Source organism: Tamandua tetradactyla, chromosome X (genome assembly GCF_023851605.1).
Source record: "Tamandua tetradactyla isolate mTamTet1 chromosome X, mTamTet1.pri, whole genome shotgun sequence".
Classification (NCBI taxonomy): Eukaryota; Metazoa; Chordata; class Mammalia; order Pilosa; family Myrmecophagidae; genus Tamandua; species Tamandua tetradactyla.
Window position 1 is genome coordinate 78462196 of NC_135353.1, and position 17958 is coordinate 78480153.

General features: G+C 36.4%; 1 protein-coding gene across 5 annotated transcripts in view; it reads right to left on the reverse strand.

The window, feature by feature from the left end:
* The window catches only part of DIAPH2 (diaphanous related formin 2), a 997375-nt gene that overhangs the window by 924624 nt on the left and 54793 nt on the right, over positions 1 to 17958 (reverse strand). For 4 of the 5 annotated variants that reach the window (XM_077145442.1, XM_077145441.1, XM_077145440.1 and 1 more), the window contains exons 2-3: positions 4530 to 4562; positions 1906 to 2082 (exon numbers count right to left, since the gene is read on the reverse strand). In XM_077145442.1, coding sequence (XP_077001557.1) covers positions 1906 to 2082; positions 4530 to 4562 — 210 coding nt within the window. The remainder of the gene's footprint in view (positions 1 to 1905; positions 2083 to 4529; positions 4563 to 17958) is intronic. The other variant, XM_077145438.1, reaches the window with a different exon arrangement.

The window sequence follows — 17958 nt, forward strand, 5'->3', positions numbered from 1 at the left end:
GAAAAATAGTAACCAAATTGGTCAGCAGATTAAAGCAGAAAGTATAGTTTTTCAGTGAAGAGAAGAAAGACGACAGTGATTAAAAGGATTAATAATATCAAGGAATATTTCTATCATTGTTGCTTTGAGGGGAGAAACTAAGGGAGAACAGCCGGATTGTAGGCTGAGGGGAAATCTAAGTGATCAGAAAATACTGGCAATTAAAAAAAGAACAGAGCTTTACCTGATAAAGAGAAAAGAAATGAAACAAACATTTATAAAAATGCTTATACAGAAAACTTATATGCCAGACACTATTCTAGGAATATTCTCTCCTCTGATTCTAAAAATAACCATATTAAGTAGATGAGCTTATATCTATCTTTATTAGAGTTAAGGAAAATAAAATTTGGAAAGTTTATATACCCTTCACAATGTGACAGGTTTACCGGCAGAGCCAAAAGTGAAACTTATGACTGAAAGACATCAAATTCCAAGTTTTAACCACTATGCAATAAATATTCTGTAGAATTAAGGGTCTGGGAGATGTAGAATAGGTGGTTCAGCTTTTGAGAAAAATTTCATAGTTAAAGATTGTAGTGGTGGAATCATTCTAAATGATGAAACAATCTAATATGTTACATACCTATATATGTGCTTGCGCGCACACACACACACACACACACACATATACATTAAGAGGTCAGAGTTTAGGAAATCAAGGAACAAACAATGAAAAATCAATGAAGGGGTTAGCAACATAGTAGCCGAAATCACCAAAATGAGTAGCAAAGGAAAAAGTGAAAAGGAAAACTGTATGCCAGGAATGATCATCATCAAGGAAGTACCATAGATAATAGACTTCACAAGAGAAAAAATTGTTGAAAGACAGTTCAAAGACAGCATGGAAGGAGCAGGAGGAAAAAGTACTCCAAAGGACTAGGAAGAAGGGTTCGAAGGTAGGGATGTCAGAAGTTGTGTCAGGGGGAAAGCCAGATGCTAGTTATAAGGGAACAGTCGAGGAAAAGCTTAAAGGTAAAGATAAAAGTTCATTCAAAAACTTTCAATTAACATTTACCGAAGGCCTCCTAACTCCTCTAGGCATAAGAGGGATACTGAAGGTGTGGAGAAAGGGGTGGTAACTAGGTGGTCCATATTGGGCAGATTAGAAGAGTCTATATTTCAGTGATTTTCGACCTTTTATTTTGGTATAGGTGTAAGGATCTTTGAAACCCCTGTGGACCCCAACACCAGATAAATAGACACCCACATAAATTTTTTAATGAATGAATGAATTATGCATCCAGTTCTCCACTTCTCCGGTCAAGCAAGACAATATAATGAGTCTCAAAGCCTCATCGGTTCTCTCTTCTCCTAATAAGCTGAAGAATACTCAGAATATTATACTTATTATCTAACCTAAGAAATAATCCAGAACACATGCTATAAAATATGGGAAGCTGGTTAGAAAATATAGATTGTATGATGGCTGACATTTAAACAAACTTAAGTCTCTGTCCTCTTTATGGTTTCTTACCCTCTACCCTCCCAACTCTATTTCATATAATCAACATGATTATCACAGGTCATTTTCAGCAAAGTGGATTTAGGTCTGCTTTGCTTTGTAGAAATGGGTGCATAAAGTGGTTCACTGATTTCATGTACCAGAGACTACTAAATGCTAAAGAACAAGATAAATAAAACAGCCCCTGCTTCTAGGAGCTCATAGTGGAAGGGACAGATAAATAAGGATGCATTAGCTCTAAAAACAGATACTTTTGAAAATAGTTCTGTTCTATCAACAAGTTTCTGGTCTCTCATTTAAGTGATATAAATACAGTCCATACAACTATACCTATTTAAAACCCATCACTATTCTGGGAACACACATTTTAAAATTACAACAAAATTAGGGATCTTTCTTACCATCATTTTTTCAAAGAGATCCAGTACTTCCTTTTCAGACAAATTCAAAGATCGTTCATCATATAATGGCTGAGCAGCTGGAAACTCACTCATCACAACTTGAGAATCAAGAGGATGTTGAATAAAAGGTTTTTCTTTTTTGACAGTAGATTTTCTAAAACTTGTAATTCGGTCACGCTGTAAGCAGAAATAAAATTTTTTAAAACCCTAAGAAAGAGATCAAGAACCACAAATATGAAGAACTGAAACATTAGAATGGAACTTAGTATAATATATATCGTTATTGTCTTTTGAAAAAATGTTATTTTAAGCAGCAAGCTCCAGTTAGAGATTGTACTATTTTGAAACCTTGAAGTAGTTCTTCAAAGCCTCAGAAGTCTAGGGATGAAAAGTGTTCCTCAAAAGTAAAACTTAATCCTTTATCATTTCTGCTTTTCACAATAAATAGTTTAAGAAAAAGAAAAAGAAACCTTGGATCAAATTCCTGTGGTTGTTTGAGGGAGAAATGTGTCTTTGGTGGCAACTTTACAACTATGGGAAAAAGAAAAGGAAAATAAAAGGACCTTCTGAAATACAGTCTAAGGGGAAATAACAGCAATTTTTCTCTTCTTCAAACTGGCAAAATTTGTGACAAATATTAAATAATTTCTCACCATAGGAGTAGCGTATAATGGTTAAGTCTGAAGCAGGCTACCTGGGTTTAGGCTCTGCCATTTATGAGCTAAGTAAACCTACAAGTTACATAGTCTCTCTATGCCTGTTTTTGCGTTTATAAAGTAGGGATATGACATTAGCTAGGTTATTGTGAGATTTAAAGAAGTTAATGTGTTTAGTGTGCTTATATGCTATTCGTTATTATTATTTCCCCCAACTTTTTCTCTCTAAAAAGAAGGACCAACAAGGAAGCAAAACAAAAATAAAAAGATCATCTTTTCCATTAACTGGAAAATAACATACATAGAAATATCTTATTCCTACAAATATAATTATGAAAACTCGCTATTTTATGGACATTGAATTTAAACCACCTTTGATTCCATGTACAATCTCTAATAATTAGCTTGCTGCTTTCCATAAAATAAGTTAATGACTTCAGCTGCATGTAAAGATGCCACTATTTTAAACCACAAAACATGAGACATCAAAAATTAGTAATGTACAAAAAACACAGAACTCAGTTTTATTCTGTCATCTGTTAAGAAGCACATGCAAACCTTCAGCTCATGTTAAATAAGCAGACACGTTAGATATAAGGATCAGCATATTTTCACTGCCATTTCACCATAGTCCTCATAAACTATTTTAACTTGTCAAAAGTTTGAAAAAAGTTATCACAGCTTCTGTAAAATTATATTGACCCTCATTGAAAGACCATACCTTTAATTTTAATGATTCAAAGAAAACACTTTTTATTAAAACGTATACTTTGAAAGAAATCTGAGTGGTATTTTTAAGCAGCTTATTCAGGTTACAAAAATGATTTGTGTAGATGGTTGATTAGAAAGAGTCTATACAAATCTTAAAATTGTAGAGCTGGTAAGAAACTTGAAAAATTGTCTAGATCAACTCTTAATTCATAGAAAAAGTGACTCGCCTAAAGTCACAAGCCCTGGTTTCTATTCCAGTGTTCACATTTTTTTACTTTAAAATCCGGGACTTCAAATAATCTTGAACTATTTTTTCAAATTTTCTTTTAACACTTTGAGGAAAATTAAGATGGTTTAGATAATTAGTATATCATCAAACCACTCAAGAAAACAAATTAAGTAATCCTAAATAAGCTGAGCATATATCCAACAGTCAAATTTCACTGAAAGATATGGACATGAAAGCATTTAAATATGCAATTGACCGTTAAATCAACACATCTCTTTTCCTTTCCCTTCATATCTGTTTATGTTTACTTTTCCAGTGCTAGCTACTGAGTAGCATTATTTACATGTATATTTGATCTTCCACCGTCTTTCATGTCTATTTAGAAAACTGGATTTTGCTTTCAGCTATATCTTGATAAGAAAATGAAGTTAAGCCATATTCTTTCTCCTCTTTAAAGCACTAACAGTTTATTACATTGCTTGCAGATAGGTAATTTCACAAAGAAAAAATTGACACTGCTTAAAATACCATTTTAAAAATGTTAGCAAATAAAATGGTACATTTAAATTTTGAGCCCATAACTTTTAATAAAGTTTTACTTTGAGACTCAGCTTGAAAATATTTAAGCTATTTAAATTTAACAGCCCATATCTGGCTAATGAACTTAATTTCCTTTCTGCTTCAAATGTCCTCCAATAGTAATATGAATGTTTAGCATACTCACAATTTATTTGCCTATACAAAAAGGACATCTCTGTTTTTTCCAAAATTAGAATAACGTAGAGATTTTTTTTAAAGATTTGTTTAATGCATATATAAGTATAATAAAATCAATATTGGGATCTCATACAACTGTTTACAATATTTTAAGAAGAGGTCACTCTATTGACAATTCTTCCATTCTACTGCACTTTTATACATTTTTACATTTTATATCTTACATATATCAATGCTTTAATGTCCATTGACTTCAATAAAAAGGCAGCATGCACAGATAATGTAATATCATGCTACTAAGACCACCTTACCACATCATCTGCCAAAGTTTTTATTTGAATGTTCTATTAAAACCAAAAAGGAAACAAAAAAAGGAAATACTTGTAAGATGAGAATTTCATAGATAAAGCAAGAAAATAATAATTGTCTCATTTTTAATTTTATCAACTATAAATAATGAAGAAGAATTAGGAAGTTTGAATATAAAAACAAACACTTTTAACAAAAGAAACTAACCCACTTTTAAGGAACAAAAATAAAAGTTTGGGGAGAGAGGATCTCTATTTGGTTTTAAATATGGGTCACAAGTTCCCAAAACTAGATCTGGAGCAGAAATCACTATCACAGTATCCAAAAGTAAGGAATGATACAGCAAAGTCACATGGCGTTTCCAGTTTTTTCAAACCTTTGGAATGAGTAATCATATTTTCTAAGATACCTAAAATTAGGAAAAAAAGAATGGGAGAAGTGTAACATTTAATAATAATGAAATATAATGAAACTGTTCTAAGGAATTCAGTTTTACTGGTGATAGATATTTAAATGACACCTTTAAATGAAATTGAACTTACTGATCCTGTTGATATAGATGCCCATTTCTCAAAAATTCCAATGTATTTTTTGAGTGTGGTTTTCTAATACCATAAATCATTGAAATGGTGTATTCTAGTTAACAGTGGTTAATAACAGCAACCACATACCATATATGGGGTACTATTATTTGAAGAATTAAGGGTACAAGAAAACTAAAGTAATACCTAACAATTTAGTAATCTTCCATGATTCAAAAATACCTCAGGATCTTATAATAATACAAGATAAGTATGAAGAGTAGTTATTATATTATAAATATGTGGAATGATACAAGATAAGTATGAAGAGTAGTTATTATATTATAAATATGTGGAATGACCAATTAAGACTTGATTAGAAAAGAACCAGATTTTATTTTTATTTCTTTTAATGCAATTTTATTGAGATATATTCACATACCATATAATCATTGAAAGTGTACAATCAATGGTTCACAGTATATAGAACTGTACATTCATCACCACAATCAATTTTCTGTTTTTTTTTTTTTTACATGGGAAAGCACCGGGAACCACAATCAATTTTTGAACATTTCCATTACTCCAAAAAAATAAAAATAGAAACACAATAAAAATTAAAAAGTACACCCAAACCATCCTATACCCCTTAAACCCCTTTTTATTTAATTATTTTTGTCTTTATTTTCTTACTCATCTGTCTATTCAGGGACATTCAGGGAATGTCAATCACAAGGTTTTCACCCCATGAATGCTATACATTTATTCAATCATCTACAAGAACCAAGGCTACTGGAATATTGTTCAACAGTTTCACTTATTTTCTTCTAGCTAGTTTAATACACGAAAAACTAAAAAGGAATACCTTTTTATAATGCATAAGAATAACCTCCAGAATGACCTCTAGACTCTATTGGAAATCTCTCAGCCACTGAAAGTTTATTTTGTTTCATTTCACTTCCTCCTTTTGATCAAGAAGGCCTTCTCAATCCCACAATGCTAAGTCCAGGCTCATCCCTGGGAGTCATGTCCATGTTGCCTGGGAGATTTACTACCCTTGGGAGTCATGTCCCACATAGAGGGGAGGGTAGTGAGTTTACCTGCAGAGTTGACAGAGAGGCCACATCTGAGAGCAACAAAAGAGGTTCTCTAGGTGTGACTCATAGGCATAATTATCAGTAGGCTTAGCTTCTTTTGTACAGGAATAAGTTTAAAAAGGGCAAGCCCCAAGATCAAGGGCTTGGCCTATTAAACTAGCAGTCCCAAATGCTTGCAAGAGTATCAGGAAGTTTAATATTTCCACTTTTTCCCCCCCACTCCTTCATGAGGACCATGCAAATACTTTTTTTTATTTTCTGCCCAGATTACTGGGCAGAAATGTACTGGGGAATCGCACTAACCTGTACAAACCAACCAGATCTCACTTTCTATTCAAGGTTCCATGTACTTACGGTAGAACCAGATTTTTAAAAACATTGCCCATTAGGAATTCATTTAACTTTTCAGATGCATTTTATACTTTTCATTTGTACAATGGAAGCTGAATAACATCAGATGGGTCATGCATGCTCTCATCTCATTTTCACTCAAAAAGATATGGGCTTCTGGGAAGATGGTGGAATAAGATAGGTCGAGTTACCCCTGCTCCAAAGAACAGGTAGAGAAGGGACAGAAAAAAGCCTGGGAGAGCAATTCCAGGTTGTAAGTGACCTGGGAGGTTCTTCTATACCATACAGGGAGGCCCTGGTTGAAAAAGCAGAAGTGAGACACAGAGAACCAGAGACCAGCCAGCTAATGCAAACAGCCTATAATGCACCCCTTTCAATTGGAAGCCCGGAGCCCTCAGGAATGCACAGACAGGGACACAGGCAGCCAAGCTGCATTCCTTGAACTTGCTACCCTCATGCACACTGACATCGCCCCGACCTACAACTCCCCGCACACCCCACGCACCTGAACCCTGTCACCCACTTTACCACCATGCTCCAAGCACCCCCACCCTGATCGCACTCCCTGCACATCCCCACCCCATATTCCCACCCCGTGCAGGTACACAAGCCTGTCCCAGCCCAACCCACCTCTCCCATGCAAGCACACAGTCTCGCTCTGCCCCACCAGATACCTGCATACCCACAGCCAGCCCCTTGACCCCCATCTACCCCTCTGCCGCCTGCAGGCAGTCACCTGTGCATCCAGTCTGCAGGCACTCACCTTCATACCTGGGCCACACCTGCACCCAGACTATACAGTTGCTCAACCACACCTGCCCCCCTCCCCTGAATTCTACGCATATGCATATCAGCATCTGGTCCCCCAGACTCAGGCATGCACATGCACCCACTCACAACATGCCCCCACTCACAACATGCCCCCACTCACAACATGCCCCCTCAGCTCTGAGTGGGTGCTGACCTGTGCATCTGGGCCACACCCGCCCCCTAGCTCACACAGGCACTATCCTACCCCTCTGCTTCTGAGCTTTGTGCACATGCACACCAGGGCCCTGCCCCCTAGACCTGAACACACCAGGGCCTGGCCACCCAGATCCACGCACCAGCACAGTTACATTTTCCCTGCCAGGCACCCACGTGTTGATACATGAACCTCTTAACTACTGTACCCTACGACTCCTGCCCCACACACGTGCATACCCTTGCCCCACCCCACAGCACAAGTGCCCTTCTCCCACACTTGGCAAGTACTCTCAGGTACATCTGTGCTAAATAGCCTCTGTCCTACATAAGCAGGCACTCCTACCCCACGCCACCCCTGCACCTGTAAACCCACCAAGGTCCTGCCAACCTGTTATCACCTCACAGTGAAACACATCCCACAACCTCTGTGACCTGTGGCCTGCCCCAACACACATTCATACATCCACATCCTAGCGCCCCTGGACTCTCCACCTGCGCAAGGACACACCCAATCTCCCTATGGCCCAACTTCTGTGCCCTGTACTCCACACCCTGACACTCACAACCCACATGCTTCGTGCACCCACCTGCATCTTGCCCACATACCAGGCCCCCACAATTGCTCAGCCCCCCAATCAGCCTCCTGCCATGCCCTACCTCTATGTCCCCCAGGTTGCACCCTACTCCTGCACTCCAAGGCCTGCCTGAGCTGTATCTCACCCCCACAGCCCCCACACTGCGCCTCTACAACCTTATGACGTGCACCCCACAGTCACAGGCACCAGCATAGAGTCCCCCGTCAGTGCATATACCTGCACTGGAACCCATCACCGCATTTTTGTGCCCCTCCCCACAGTCTATATTCTGCTCGTTTCATACGTATCCCCCAAATACAAAGCATTAGACTACTGAAGGAAATCAACATCCAAAGTAACCCTATCAAGATAACTTACATGCCATGAAGACAACAGAAGATCATTAACAACATGAAGATGCAGACAGATACAGCCCAGTCTAATGACTAAATTAAAACACCAGAGGAGACACAGACTTTGGAACAACTAATCAATGATGCTCATATAACTTTACTAAATAAAATGAGTGGGATGGCTAATGACATAAAGGAGATCAGGAAGACATTCAGAAAACCATAAAGAAGAATTTGAAAGAATAAATAGAAAAATAGCAAAACTCACAGAGAAATAGCAAAACATACTAGAGAAACACAACACAACAAAGCTTTCCATCAAAAGTGAGGGTTTAAAATCTTCAGACAAATAAATGTTGAGAGAATTTGTTCAAAACAGACCTCCCCTGCAAGAAATATTAAAGGGAGTTCCGCTGGCTGAAAAAAAAAAGACAGGAAAGAGAGGTGTGAGAGACAGGGGAAACTATATCTGACAAATAAAAGCCAAAGGATAAAATGGTTGCTTCAAGTACTGCCTTTACAGTAATAATTTTAAATGTGAATGGATTAAACTCCCCAATTGAAAGACACAGATTTGCAGAATGGATTAAAAAGTATGATCCATCTATATGGTGTTTACAAGAGTCATGTCTTAGACCCAAAGATACAAATACACTAAAAGTGAAAAGATGGAAAAAAATAACACTCACAAGCTATAACCAAAACGAAACAGGGGTAGCTATAGTAATATCAGATAAAATAGACTTTAAATGCAAAAATGTCATAAGAGACAAGGAAGGACACTATATGTTAATAAAAGAGACAATTCACCAAGAAGAAATAACAATAAACAATAATTGCTCATGTACCAAATCAAGGAGATCTGAAGTACACGAGGCAAACATTGGCAAAAGTGAAGGAAGAAATAGATGTTTCTAAAATGGAGTGGGAGACTTCAATAGACCTCTCTCTTCTACAGATAGTACAACCAGACAGAGGATCAACAAGGAAATAGAAAACTTAAAAATTTGATAAGTAAATTAGACCAACAGACATATATATAGTTCATTGCATCTAAAAATACCAGGATATACATTCCTCTCTAGTTCTCATGGAATTTTCTCCAGGATAGATTATATGCTGGGAGACAAAACAGGTCTCAATAAATGTTTTTTTAACTTTTTATTTTAGAATAATTTCAAACTTATAAGACAGATACAAAAATCATACAAAACCCAGAAAACACCAACATACCCTCTACACAGATACCCACCTTTTAACATTTTGCCACTTTTGCTATGTTCTTCTATCTTATCTGTCTATTCATTTATTTTCTAAACATTTGAGAGTAGATTGTCTTGGTTTGCTAAAACTGCCGAATGCAATATACCAGAAATAGGTTGGCTTTTTCAAAGAGGAATTACTACTTTACAAATTGATAGTTTTAAGGTCATAAAAATCTCCAAACTAAGGCATCAACAAAATGATACCTTCACTGAAGAAAGACTGAGGGTATCTGTGGTTCCTCTTTCACATGGGAAGGCATGTGATGACGTCTGCTGGCTCTTCTCTCTTGGATTGGTTTCAGAATGGTTCTCTCAGCTTCTATGGGTGCTTCAGGCTCCTCCTGGGGCAATTTCTACTTACTTTTTTAAACTTTTTAAATTTCTATTAATAAAACCAATCAACACACAATATGAACATTTTATTTTTTATCCCATTGTTGTATATTCATCATCATGATCATTTCTTAGAATAGTTACATCAATTCAGAAAAAATAAAAGAAAACAGAAAAAAATTCGTACATCCCATAACCTTTCCCCTCCCTTTCACTGATCACTAGGGTTCCAATCCATTAAATTTATTTTAACATTTGTTCCCCCTATTATTTATTTATTTTTAATCCACATGTTTTACTCATCTGTCCATAAAGTATACAAAAGAAACCTTGTGAAACACAAGGTTTTCACAATCACACAGTCACACTGTGAAAGTTATATCATTATATGAACATCTTCAAGAATCATGGCTACTGGAACACAGCTCTACATTTTCAGGCAGTTCCTTCCAGCCTCTCTGTTACACCTTAACTAAAAAGGTGATATCTATTTAATGTATAAGAGTAACCTCCTGGATAACCCCTTGACTCTGTTTGGAATCTCTCACCCACTGACACTTTATTTTGTCTCATTTCTCTCTTCCCCCTTTTGGTCGAGAAGGTTTACTCAATCACTTGCTGTGAGTCTCAGCTCATTCTAGGATTTCTGTTCCACGTTGCCAGGAAGGTGCACAAGCCTGGGAGTCATGTACCATGTAGACAAGGAGAGGACAGTGAGTTTGCTTGTCATGTTAGCTGAGAAACAGAGGCCACTTCGCTTGGTGGTGACCCCTAGGCCTAATTTTAAGTAGGCTTAGGCTATCTATTGCGGGGTTAAGTTTCATATGAACAAACCCCAAGAATGGGGACTCAGCCTATTGCTTTGGTTGGCCCCACTGCTTATGAAAATAGCAGGAATTCTCCACTTGCGGAAGTTGAATTTTCCCCCTTTCTCACCATTCCCCCAACAGGACTTAGCAAAAACTTTTTAATTCACTGTGCAAATCCTTCTGGGATTTATCGAGGCATCATTCTGGACAAACCTACAAAATCTCATGCCCTACTCAAGGTTCCACGTACTTTTGGTGTTCAATTAAGCTGTCCACATAAGTTATATTAGGAAATGCACTAGTCAAAATATAAATTTTGTACCAAATAAACATTTTTTTGCTTTAGTCTCACAAATAAGTTAAAGTTTTAAAATATTAATTACCATCTGTTTCCAACACGCTGCAATACTGACATTCCTTTGCTCTTCCCCATGCAAAACATTTTTAAATTTGTACATTTAGTCACTATCAATATACACTTCAAACATTCCTAGATTATATCATCTCAGTCTTTATCTTATATCCTTCCTTCTGATTTCATTCCTGCTCCCAGGCTTCCTCACTCTATCATTCACACATTCAGCTTCATTCAGTGTTCTAACATTATTGTATTACAGTTAAGTAGTATTGTGCAATCCATTTTTGAATTTTTACAATCAGTCCCGTTGCACAATCTGTATCCCTTCAGTTCCAGTTACCCAATTTCTACCCTATTTCTGTCTCCTGATGACCTCTGTTCTTAACTGAAATTATCCAAGTTCATGCATTAATGTTAGTTCATATCAGTGAGACCACACAGTATTTGTCCTTTTATTTCTAGCTAATCTCACTCCGCATAATGTCCTTAAGGTCCATCCATGTTGTTACATAATTCATAACTTTATTCTGTCTTATGCTGCATAATATTCCATAGTATGTATATATCACAACCTGTTTAGCCACTCGTCTGTTGATGGACATTTGGGCTGATTTCATCTCATGGTAATTGGAAGCAATGCTATTATAAATATTGGCGTATAAATGTCTGTGTTCTTGCCCTCATGTCCTCTGAGTAGCTACGTAGCAATGGTATTGCTGGGTCATATGGCAATTCTATACTTAGCTTCCTGAGGAAGCGCCGAACTGCCTTCCACAGCGGTTAGACCATTTCACACTCCCACCAACAGTGGATAAGTGTGCCTGTTTCTCCACATCCTCTCCAGCACTTGCTGTTTTGTTTTATTGATAATGGCCAATCTGGTGGGTGCAAAATTATATCTCATTGTGGTTTTGATCTGCATTTTCCTAATAGCCAGGGAAGATGAGCACCTCTTCATGTGCCTTTTGGCAATTTGTATTTCCTCTTCTAAGAAGTGTCTGTTCAAGTCTTCTGCTCATTTTGTAATTGGGTTGTCTGTCTTTTTGCTGTTGAGTTGAACAATCTCTTCATATATTCTGGATACAAGACCTTCATCTGACATATTACCAAATATTGTCTCCCATTGGGTAGGCTATCTTTTTAATTTCTTGATGAAGATCTTTAATCCACAAAAGTGTTTAATTTTGAGGAGTTCCCATTTATTTATTTATGTCTTCAATGCTCCTGCTTTGGGTGTAAGGTCTAAGAAGCAGCCTCCTTTTAAAAGATTTATAAGATCTTTTCCTATATTTTCTTCCAACAGTTTTATGAACTTTACATCTAACGTTAAGGTCTTTGATCCGTTTTGAGTTAATTTTTGTATAGGGTGAGAGCTATGGATCCTCTTTCATTCTTTTGCATGTGGATATCCAGTTCTATAGGCACCATTTATTGAAGAGACTGTTCTGTCCCAGGTGAGTTGGCTTGACTGCCTTATCAAAGATCAAATGTCCATAGATGAGAGGGTCTATATCTGAGCACTCTATTCGATTCCATTGGTCGATATATCTATCTTTATGCCAGTACCATGCTGTTTTGACAACTGTACCTTCGCAATACGCCTTAAAGTCAGGTAGTACAAGACCTCCAAATTTACTTTTCTTTCTCAGGGTACTTTTATTTTTATTTCATTTTTTTAAATACCAAAAAACACCAAACAAACACAAACATTCCTATTTTGATCATTCTGATCTACGTATATAATCAGTACTTCACAATATCATCACATAGTTGCATATTCATCATCATGATCATTTCTTGGAACATTTGCATCTATTCAGAAAAAGAAATAAAATGAAAACAGAAAAAAAAATTATACACACCATACCCCTTACCCCTCCCTTTCATTGATCACTAGCATTTCAAACTAAATTTATTTTTTTAATTTATTAATTTAAAAAAATTTAACAAACCAACTAAAATATTAATATGTGATCATTCCATTCTAAATATATAATCAGTAATTCACAATATCATCACTTAGTTTCATATTCATCATTTCTTAGAACAATTGCATCAATTAAGAAAAAGAAATAAAAAGACAACAGAAAAAGAAATAAAACGAAAACAGAAAAAAAAAAGATTATACATACCTTACCCCTTACCCCTTGCCTTCACTGATTACTAGCATTTCAAACTAAATTTATTTTCACATTTGTTCCCCCTATTATTTATTTTTATTCCATATGTTCTACTCATCTGTTGACAAGGTAGATAAAAGGAGCATCAGACACAAGGTTTTCACAATCACACAGTCACACTGTAAAAGCTATATCATTATCAATCATCATCAAGAAACATGGCTACTGGAACACAGCTTTACATTTTCAGGCAGTTCCCTCCAGCCTCTCCATTACATCTTGAATAACAAGGTGACATCTACTCAACGCACAAGAATAACCTCCAAGATAACCTCTCAACTCTGTTTGGAATCTCTGAACCATTGACACTTTGTCTCATTTCACTCTTCCCCCTTTTGATCGAGAAGTTTTCTCAATTCCTTGATGCTGAGTCTCAGCTCATTCTAGGGTTTTGCTGAATCCCTGGATGCTGAATCTCAGCTCATTCTACGATTTCTGTCCCACATTGCCAGGGAGGTCCACACGCCTGGGAGTCATGTTCCATGTAGACAAGGGGAGGGTGGTGAGATTGCTTGTTGTGTTGGCTGGAGAGAGAAGCCACATCTGAGCAACAAAAGAGGCTCTCTTGGGGGTGACTCTTACGCCTAAATTTTAAGTAGACTTGACCTATCCTTTGTGGGGTTAAGTTTCATATGAACGAACCCCAAGACTGGGGGCTCAGCCTATAGCTTTGGTTGTCCACACTGCTTGTGAGAATATCAAGAATTCAACTTGGGAAAGTTGAATTTCTCCCCATTCTCACCATTCCCTGAAGGGGACATTGCAAATACTTTTCCACTCACTGATCGAATCACTCCAGGATTCATCGAGGCATCACTCTAGACAAACCAACAAAATCTCATATTCCACCTGAGATTTCAAGTACTTATAATGTTCTTGGAACATTATGTAGGTATAAAGCTACCTACATGAGTTATATTAGGAAATGCACCAGTCAAGATATAAATTTTGTACCAAATAAACATTTTTTGCTTTAGTCTCACACATAAAGTGAAATTTTAAAATATTAATTACCATCTATTTTCAGCACCCTGCAATAATGACATTCCTTTGTTCTTCCTCATGCAAAAACATTTTTAAAATTTGTACATTTAGTCACTATTATTATACACTCTAGGTATTCCTAGATTATACAATCTCAATCTTTAATGTCTATCTTTCTTTCTGATTTCACTTATGCCTGCAGCCCTCCTCCCTCTATCATTCTCACATACAGCTTCATTCAGTGTTTTAACATAATTGTATTACAGTTAGGTAGTATTGTGCTATCCACTTCTGAGATTTTAATATTCAGTCCTGTTGCACAATCTGTATTCCTTCAGCTCCAATTACCCAATATCTTACCCTATTTATATCTCCTGGTGGTCTCTGTTACCAACGAAATATTCCAAGTTTATTCACTAATGTCAGTTCATATCAGTGAGACCATACAATATTTGTCCTTTTGTTTTTGGCTAATCTCACTCAGCATAATGTCCTCAAGGTCCATCCGAGTTGTTACATACTTCATAACTTTATTCTGTCTTAAAGCTGCATAATATTCCATAGTATGTATATAGCACAGTTCGTTTCGCCACTCAACTGTTGATGGACATTTTGGTTATTTCCATCTCTTTGCAATTGTAAATAATGCTGCTATAAACATTGCTGTGCAAATGTCCGTTTGTGTCTTTGCCATTACGTCCTTTGAGTAGATACCTAGCAATGGTACTGCCGGGTCATACGGCAATTCTATATTCAGCTTTTCGAGGAATCGCCAACCTGCCTTCCACAATGGTTGCACCATTTGACATTCCCACCAACAGTGAATCAGTGTGCCTCTTTCTCCACATCCTCTCAGCACTTGTCATTTTCTGTTTTGTTGATAATGGCCATTCTGATGGGTGTGAGATGCTATCTCATTGTGGTTTTGATTTGCATTTCTCTAATGGCCAGGGATGTTGAGCATCACTTTATGTGCCTTTTGGCCATTTGTATTTCCTCTTCTGAGAAGTGTCTGTTCAAGTCTTTTTTCCATTTTGTAATTGGATTGGCTGTCTCTTTGTTGTTGAGTTGAACAATCTCTTTATAAATTCTGGATACTACACGTTTATCTGACATGTCGTTTCCAAATATTGTCTCCCATTGTGTAGGCTGTCTTTTTACTTTCTAGATGAAGTTCTTGGATGCACAAAAGTGTTTAATTTTGAGGAGTTCCCATTTATTTCTATCTTCAGTGCTCTTGCTTTGGGTGTTAGGTCTATAAAACCACCTCCAAGTATTAGACTTATAAGATATTTCCCTATATTTTCTTCTAAATGTTTTATGGTCTTAGACCTAATGTTTAGGTCTTTGATCCATTTTGAGTTAACTTTTGAATAGGGTGTGAGATACGGGTCCTCTTTCATTCTTTTGCATATGGATATCCAGTTCTCTAACACCACTTATTGAAGAGACTGTTCTGTCCCAGGTGAGTTGGATTGACTGCCTTATCAAAGATCAATTGTCCACAGATGAGAGGGTGTGTATCTGAACATTCTATTCGATTCCACTGGTCAATATATGTATCTTTATGCCAGTACCATGCTGTTTTGACCACTGTACCTTCATAATATGCCTTAAAGTCAGGTAGCATGAGACCTTCAAATTCATTATTTTTCCTCAGGACATTTTTAGCTATTTGGGGCACCCTGCCCTTCCAGATAAATTTGCTTATTGGTTTTTCTATTTCTGAAAAGTAAGTGGTTGGGATTTTGATTGGTATTACATTGAATCTGTAAATCAATTTAGGTAGAATTGACATTTTAACTATATTTAGTCTTCCAATCCATGAACACGGTATGCCCTACCATCTATTTAGGTCTTCTGTGATTTCTTTTAACAATTTCTTGTAGTTTTCTTTGTATAGGTCTTTTGTGCGTTTAGTTAAATTTATTCCTAAATATTTTATTCTTTTGGTTACAATTGTAAATGGAATTCATTTCTTTTTTTTTTTTATTAATTAAAAAAAGAATTAACAAAACAATTAGAAATCATTCCAATCTACATGTACAATCAGTAATTCTTAATAACATCACATAGTTGCATATTCATCATTTCTTAGTACATTTGCATCGATTTAGAAAAAGAAATTAAAAAGACAACAGAATAAGAATTAAAACAATAATAGAAAGAAAAAAAAACAAAAAAAAACAAAAACAAAAAACCTATACCTCACATGCAGCTTCATTCAGTGTTTTAACATAATTGCATTACAATTGGGTAGTATTATGCTGTCCATTTCTGAGTTTTTATATCCAGTCCCGTTGTACAGTCTGTATCCCTTCAGCTCCAATTATCCCTTCTCTCTTTTTTTTTTTTTTTAATTAACGGAAAAAAAGAAATTAACCCAACATTTAGAGATCATACCATTCTACATATGCAATCATTAATTCTTAACATCATCACATAGATGCATGATCATCATTTCTTAGTACATTTGCATTGGTTTAGAAGAACTAGCAACATAACCGAAAAAGATATAGAATGTTAATATAGAGAAAAAAATAAAAGTAATAATAGTAAAATCAAAACAAAACAAAACAAAAACCTATAGCTCAGATGCAGCTTCATTCAGTGTTTTAACATGATTACTTTACAATTAGGTATTATTGTGCTGTCCATTTTTGAGTTTTTGTATCTAGTCCTGTTGCACAGTCTGTATCCCTTCAGCTTCAATTACCCATTGTCTTACCCTGTTTCTAACTCCTGCTGAACTCTGTTACCAATGACATATTTCAACTTTATTCTCGAATGTCCGTTCACATCAGTGGGACCATACAGTATTTGTCCTTTAGTTTTTGGCTGGATTCACTCAGCATAATATTCTCTAGGTCCATCCATGTTATTACATGGTTCATAAGTTTATCTTGTCTTAAAGCTGCATAATATTCCATCGTATGTATATACCACAGTTTGTTTAGCCACTCTTCTGTGGATGGAGATTTTGGCTGTTTCCATCTCTTTGCAATTGTAAATAATGCTGCTATAAACATTGGTGTGCAAATGTCCGTTTGTGTCTTTGCCCTTAAGTCCTTTGAGTAGATACCTAGCAATGGTATTGCTGGGTCGTATGGCAATTCTATACTCAGCTTTTTGAGGAACCGCCAAACTGCCTTCCACAGTGGTTGCACCCTTTGACATTCCCACCAACAGTGGATAAGTGTGCCTCTTTCTCCGCATCCTCTCCAGCACTTGTCATTTTCTGTTTTGTTGATAATGGCCATTCTGGTGGGTGTGAGATGATATCTCATTGTGGTTTTGATTTGCATTTCTCTAATGGCCAGGGACACTGAGCATCTCTTCATGTGCCTCTTGGCCATCCGTATTTCCTCTTCTGAGAGGTGTCTGTTCAAGTCTTTTTCCCATTTTGTAATTGGGTTGGCTGTCTTTTTGTTGTTGAGATGAACAATCTCTTTATAAATTCTGGATACTAGACCTTTATTTGATATATCATTTCCAAATATTGTCTCCCATTGTGAAGACTGTCTTTCTACTTTCTTGATGAAGTTCTTTGATGCACAAAAGTGTTTAATTTTGAGGAGTTCCCATTTATTTATTTCCTTCTTCAGTGCTCTTGCTTTAGGTTTAAGGTCCATAAAACCG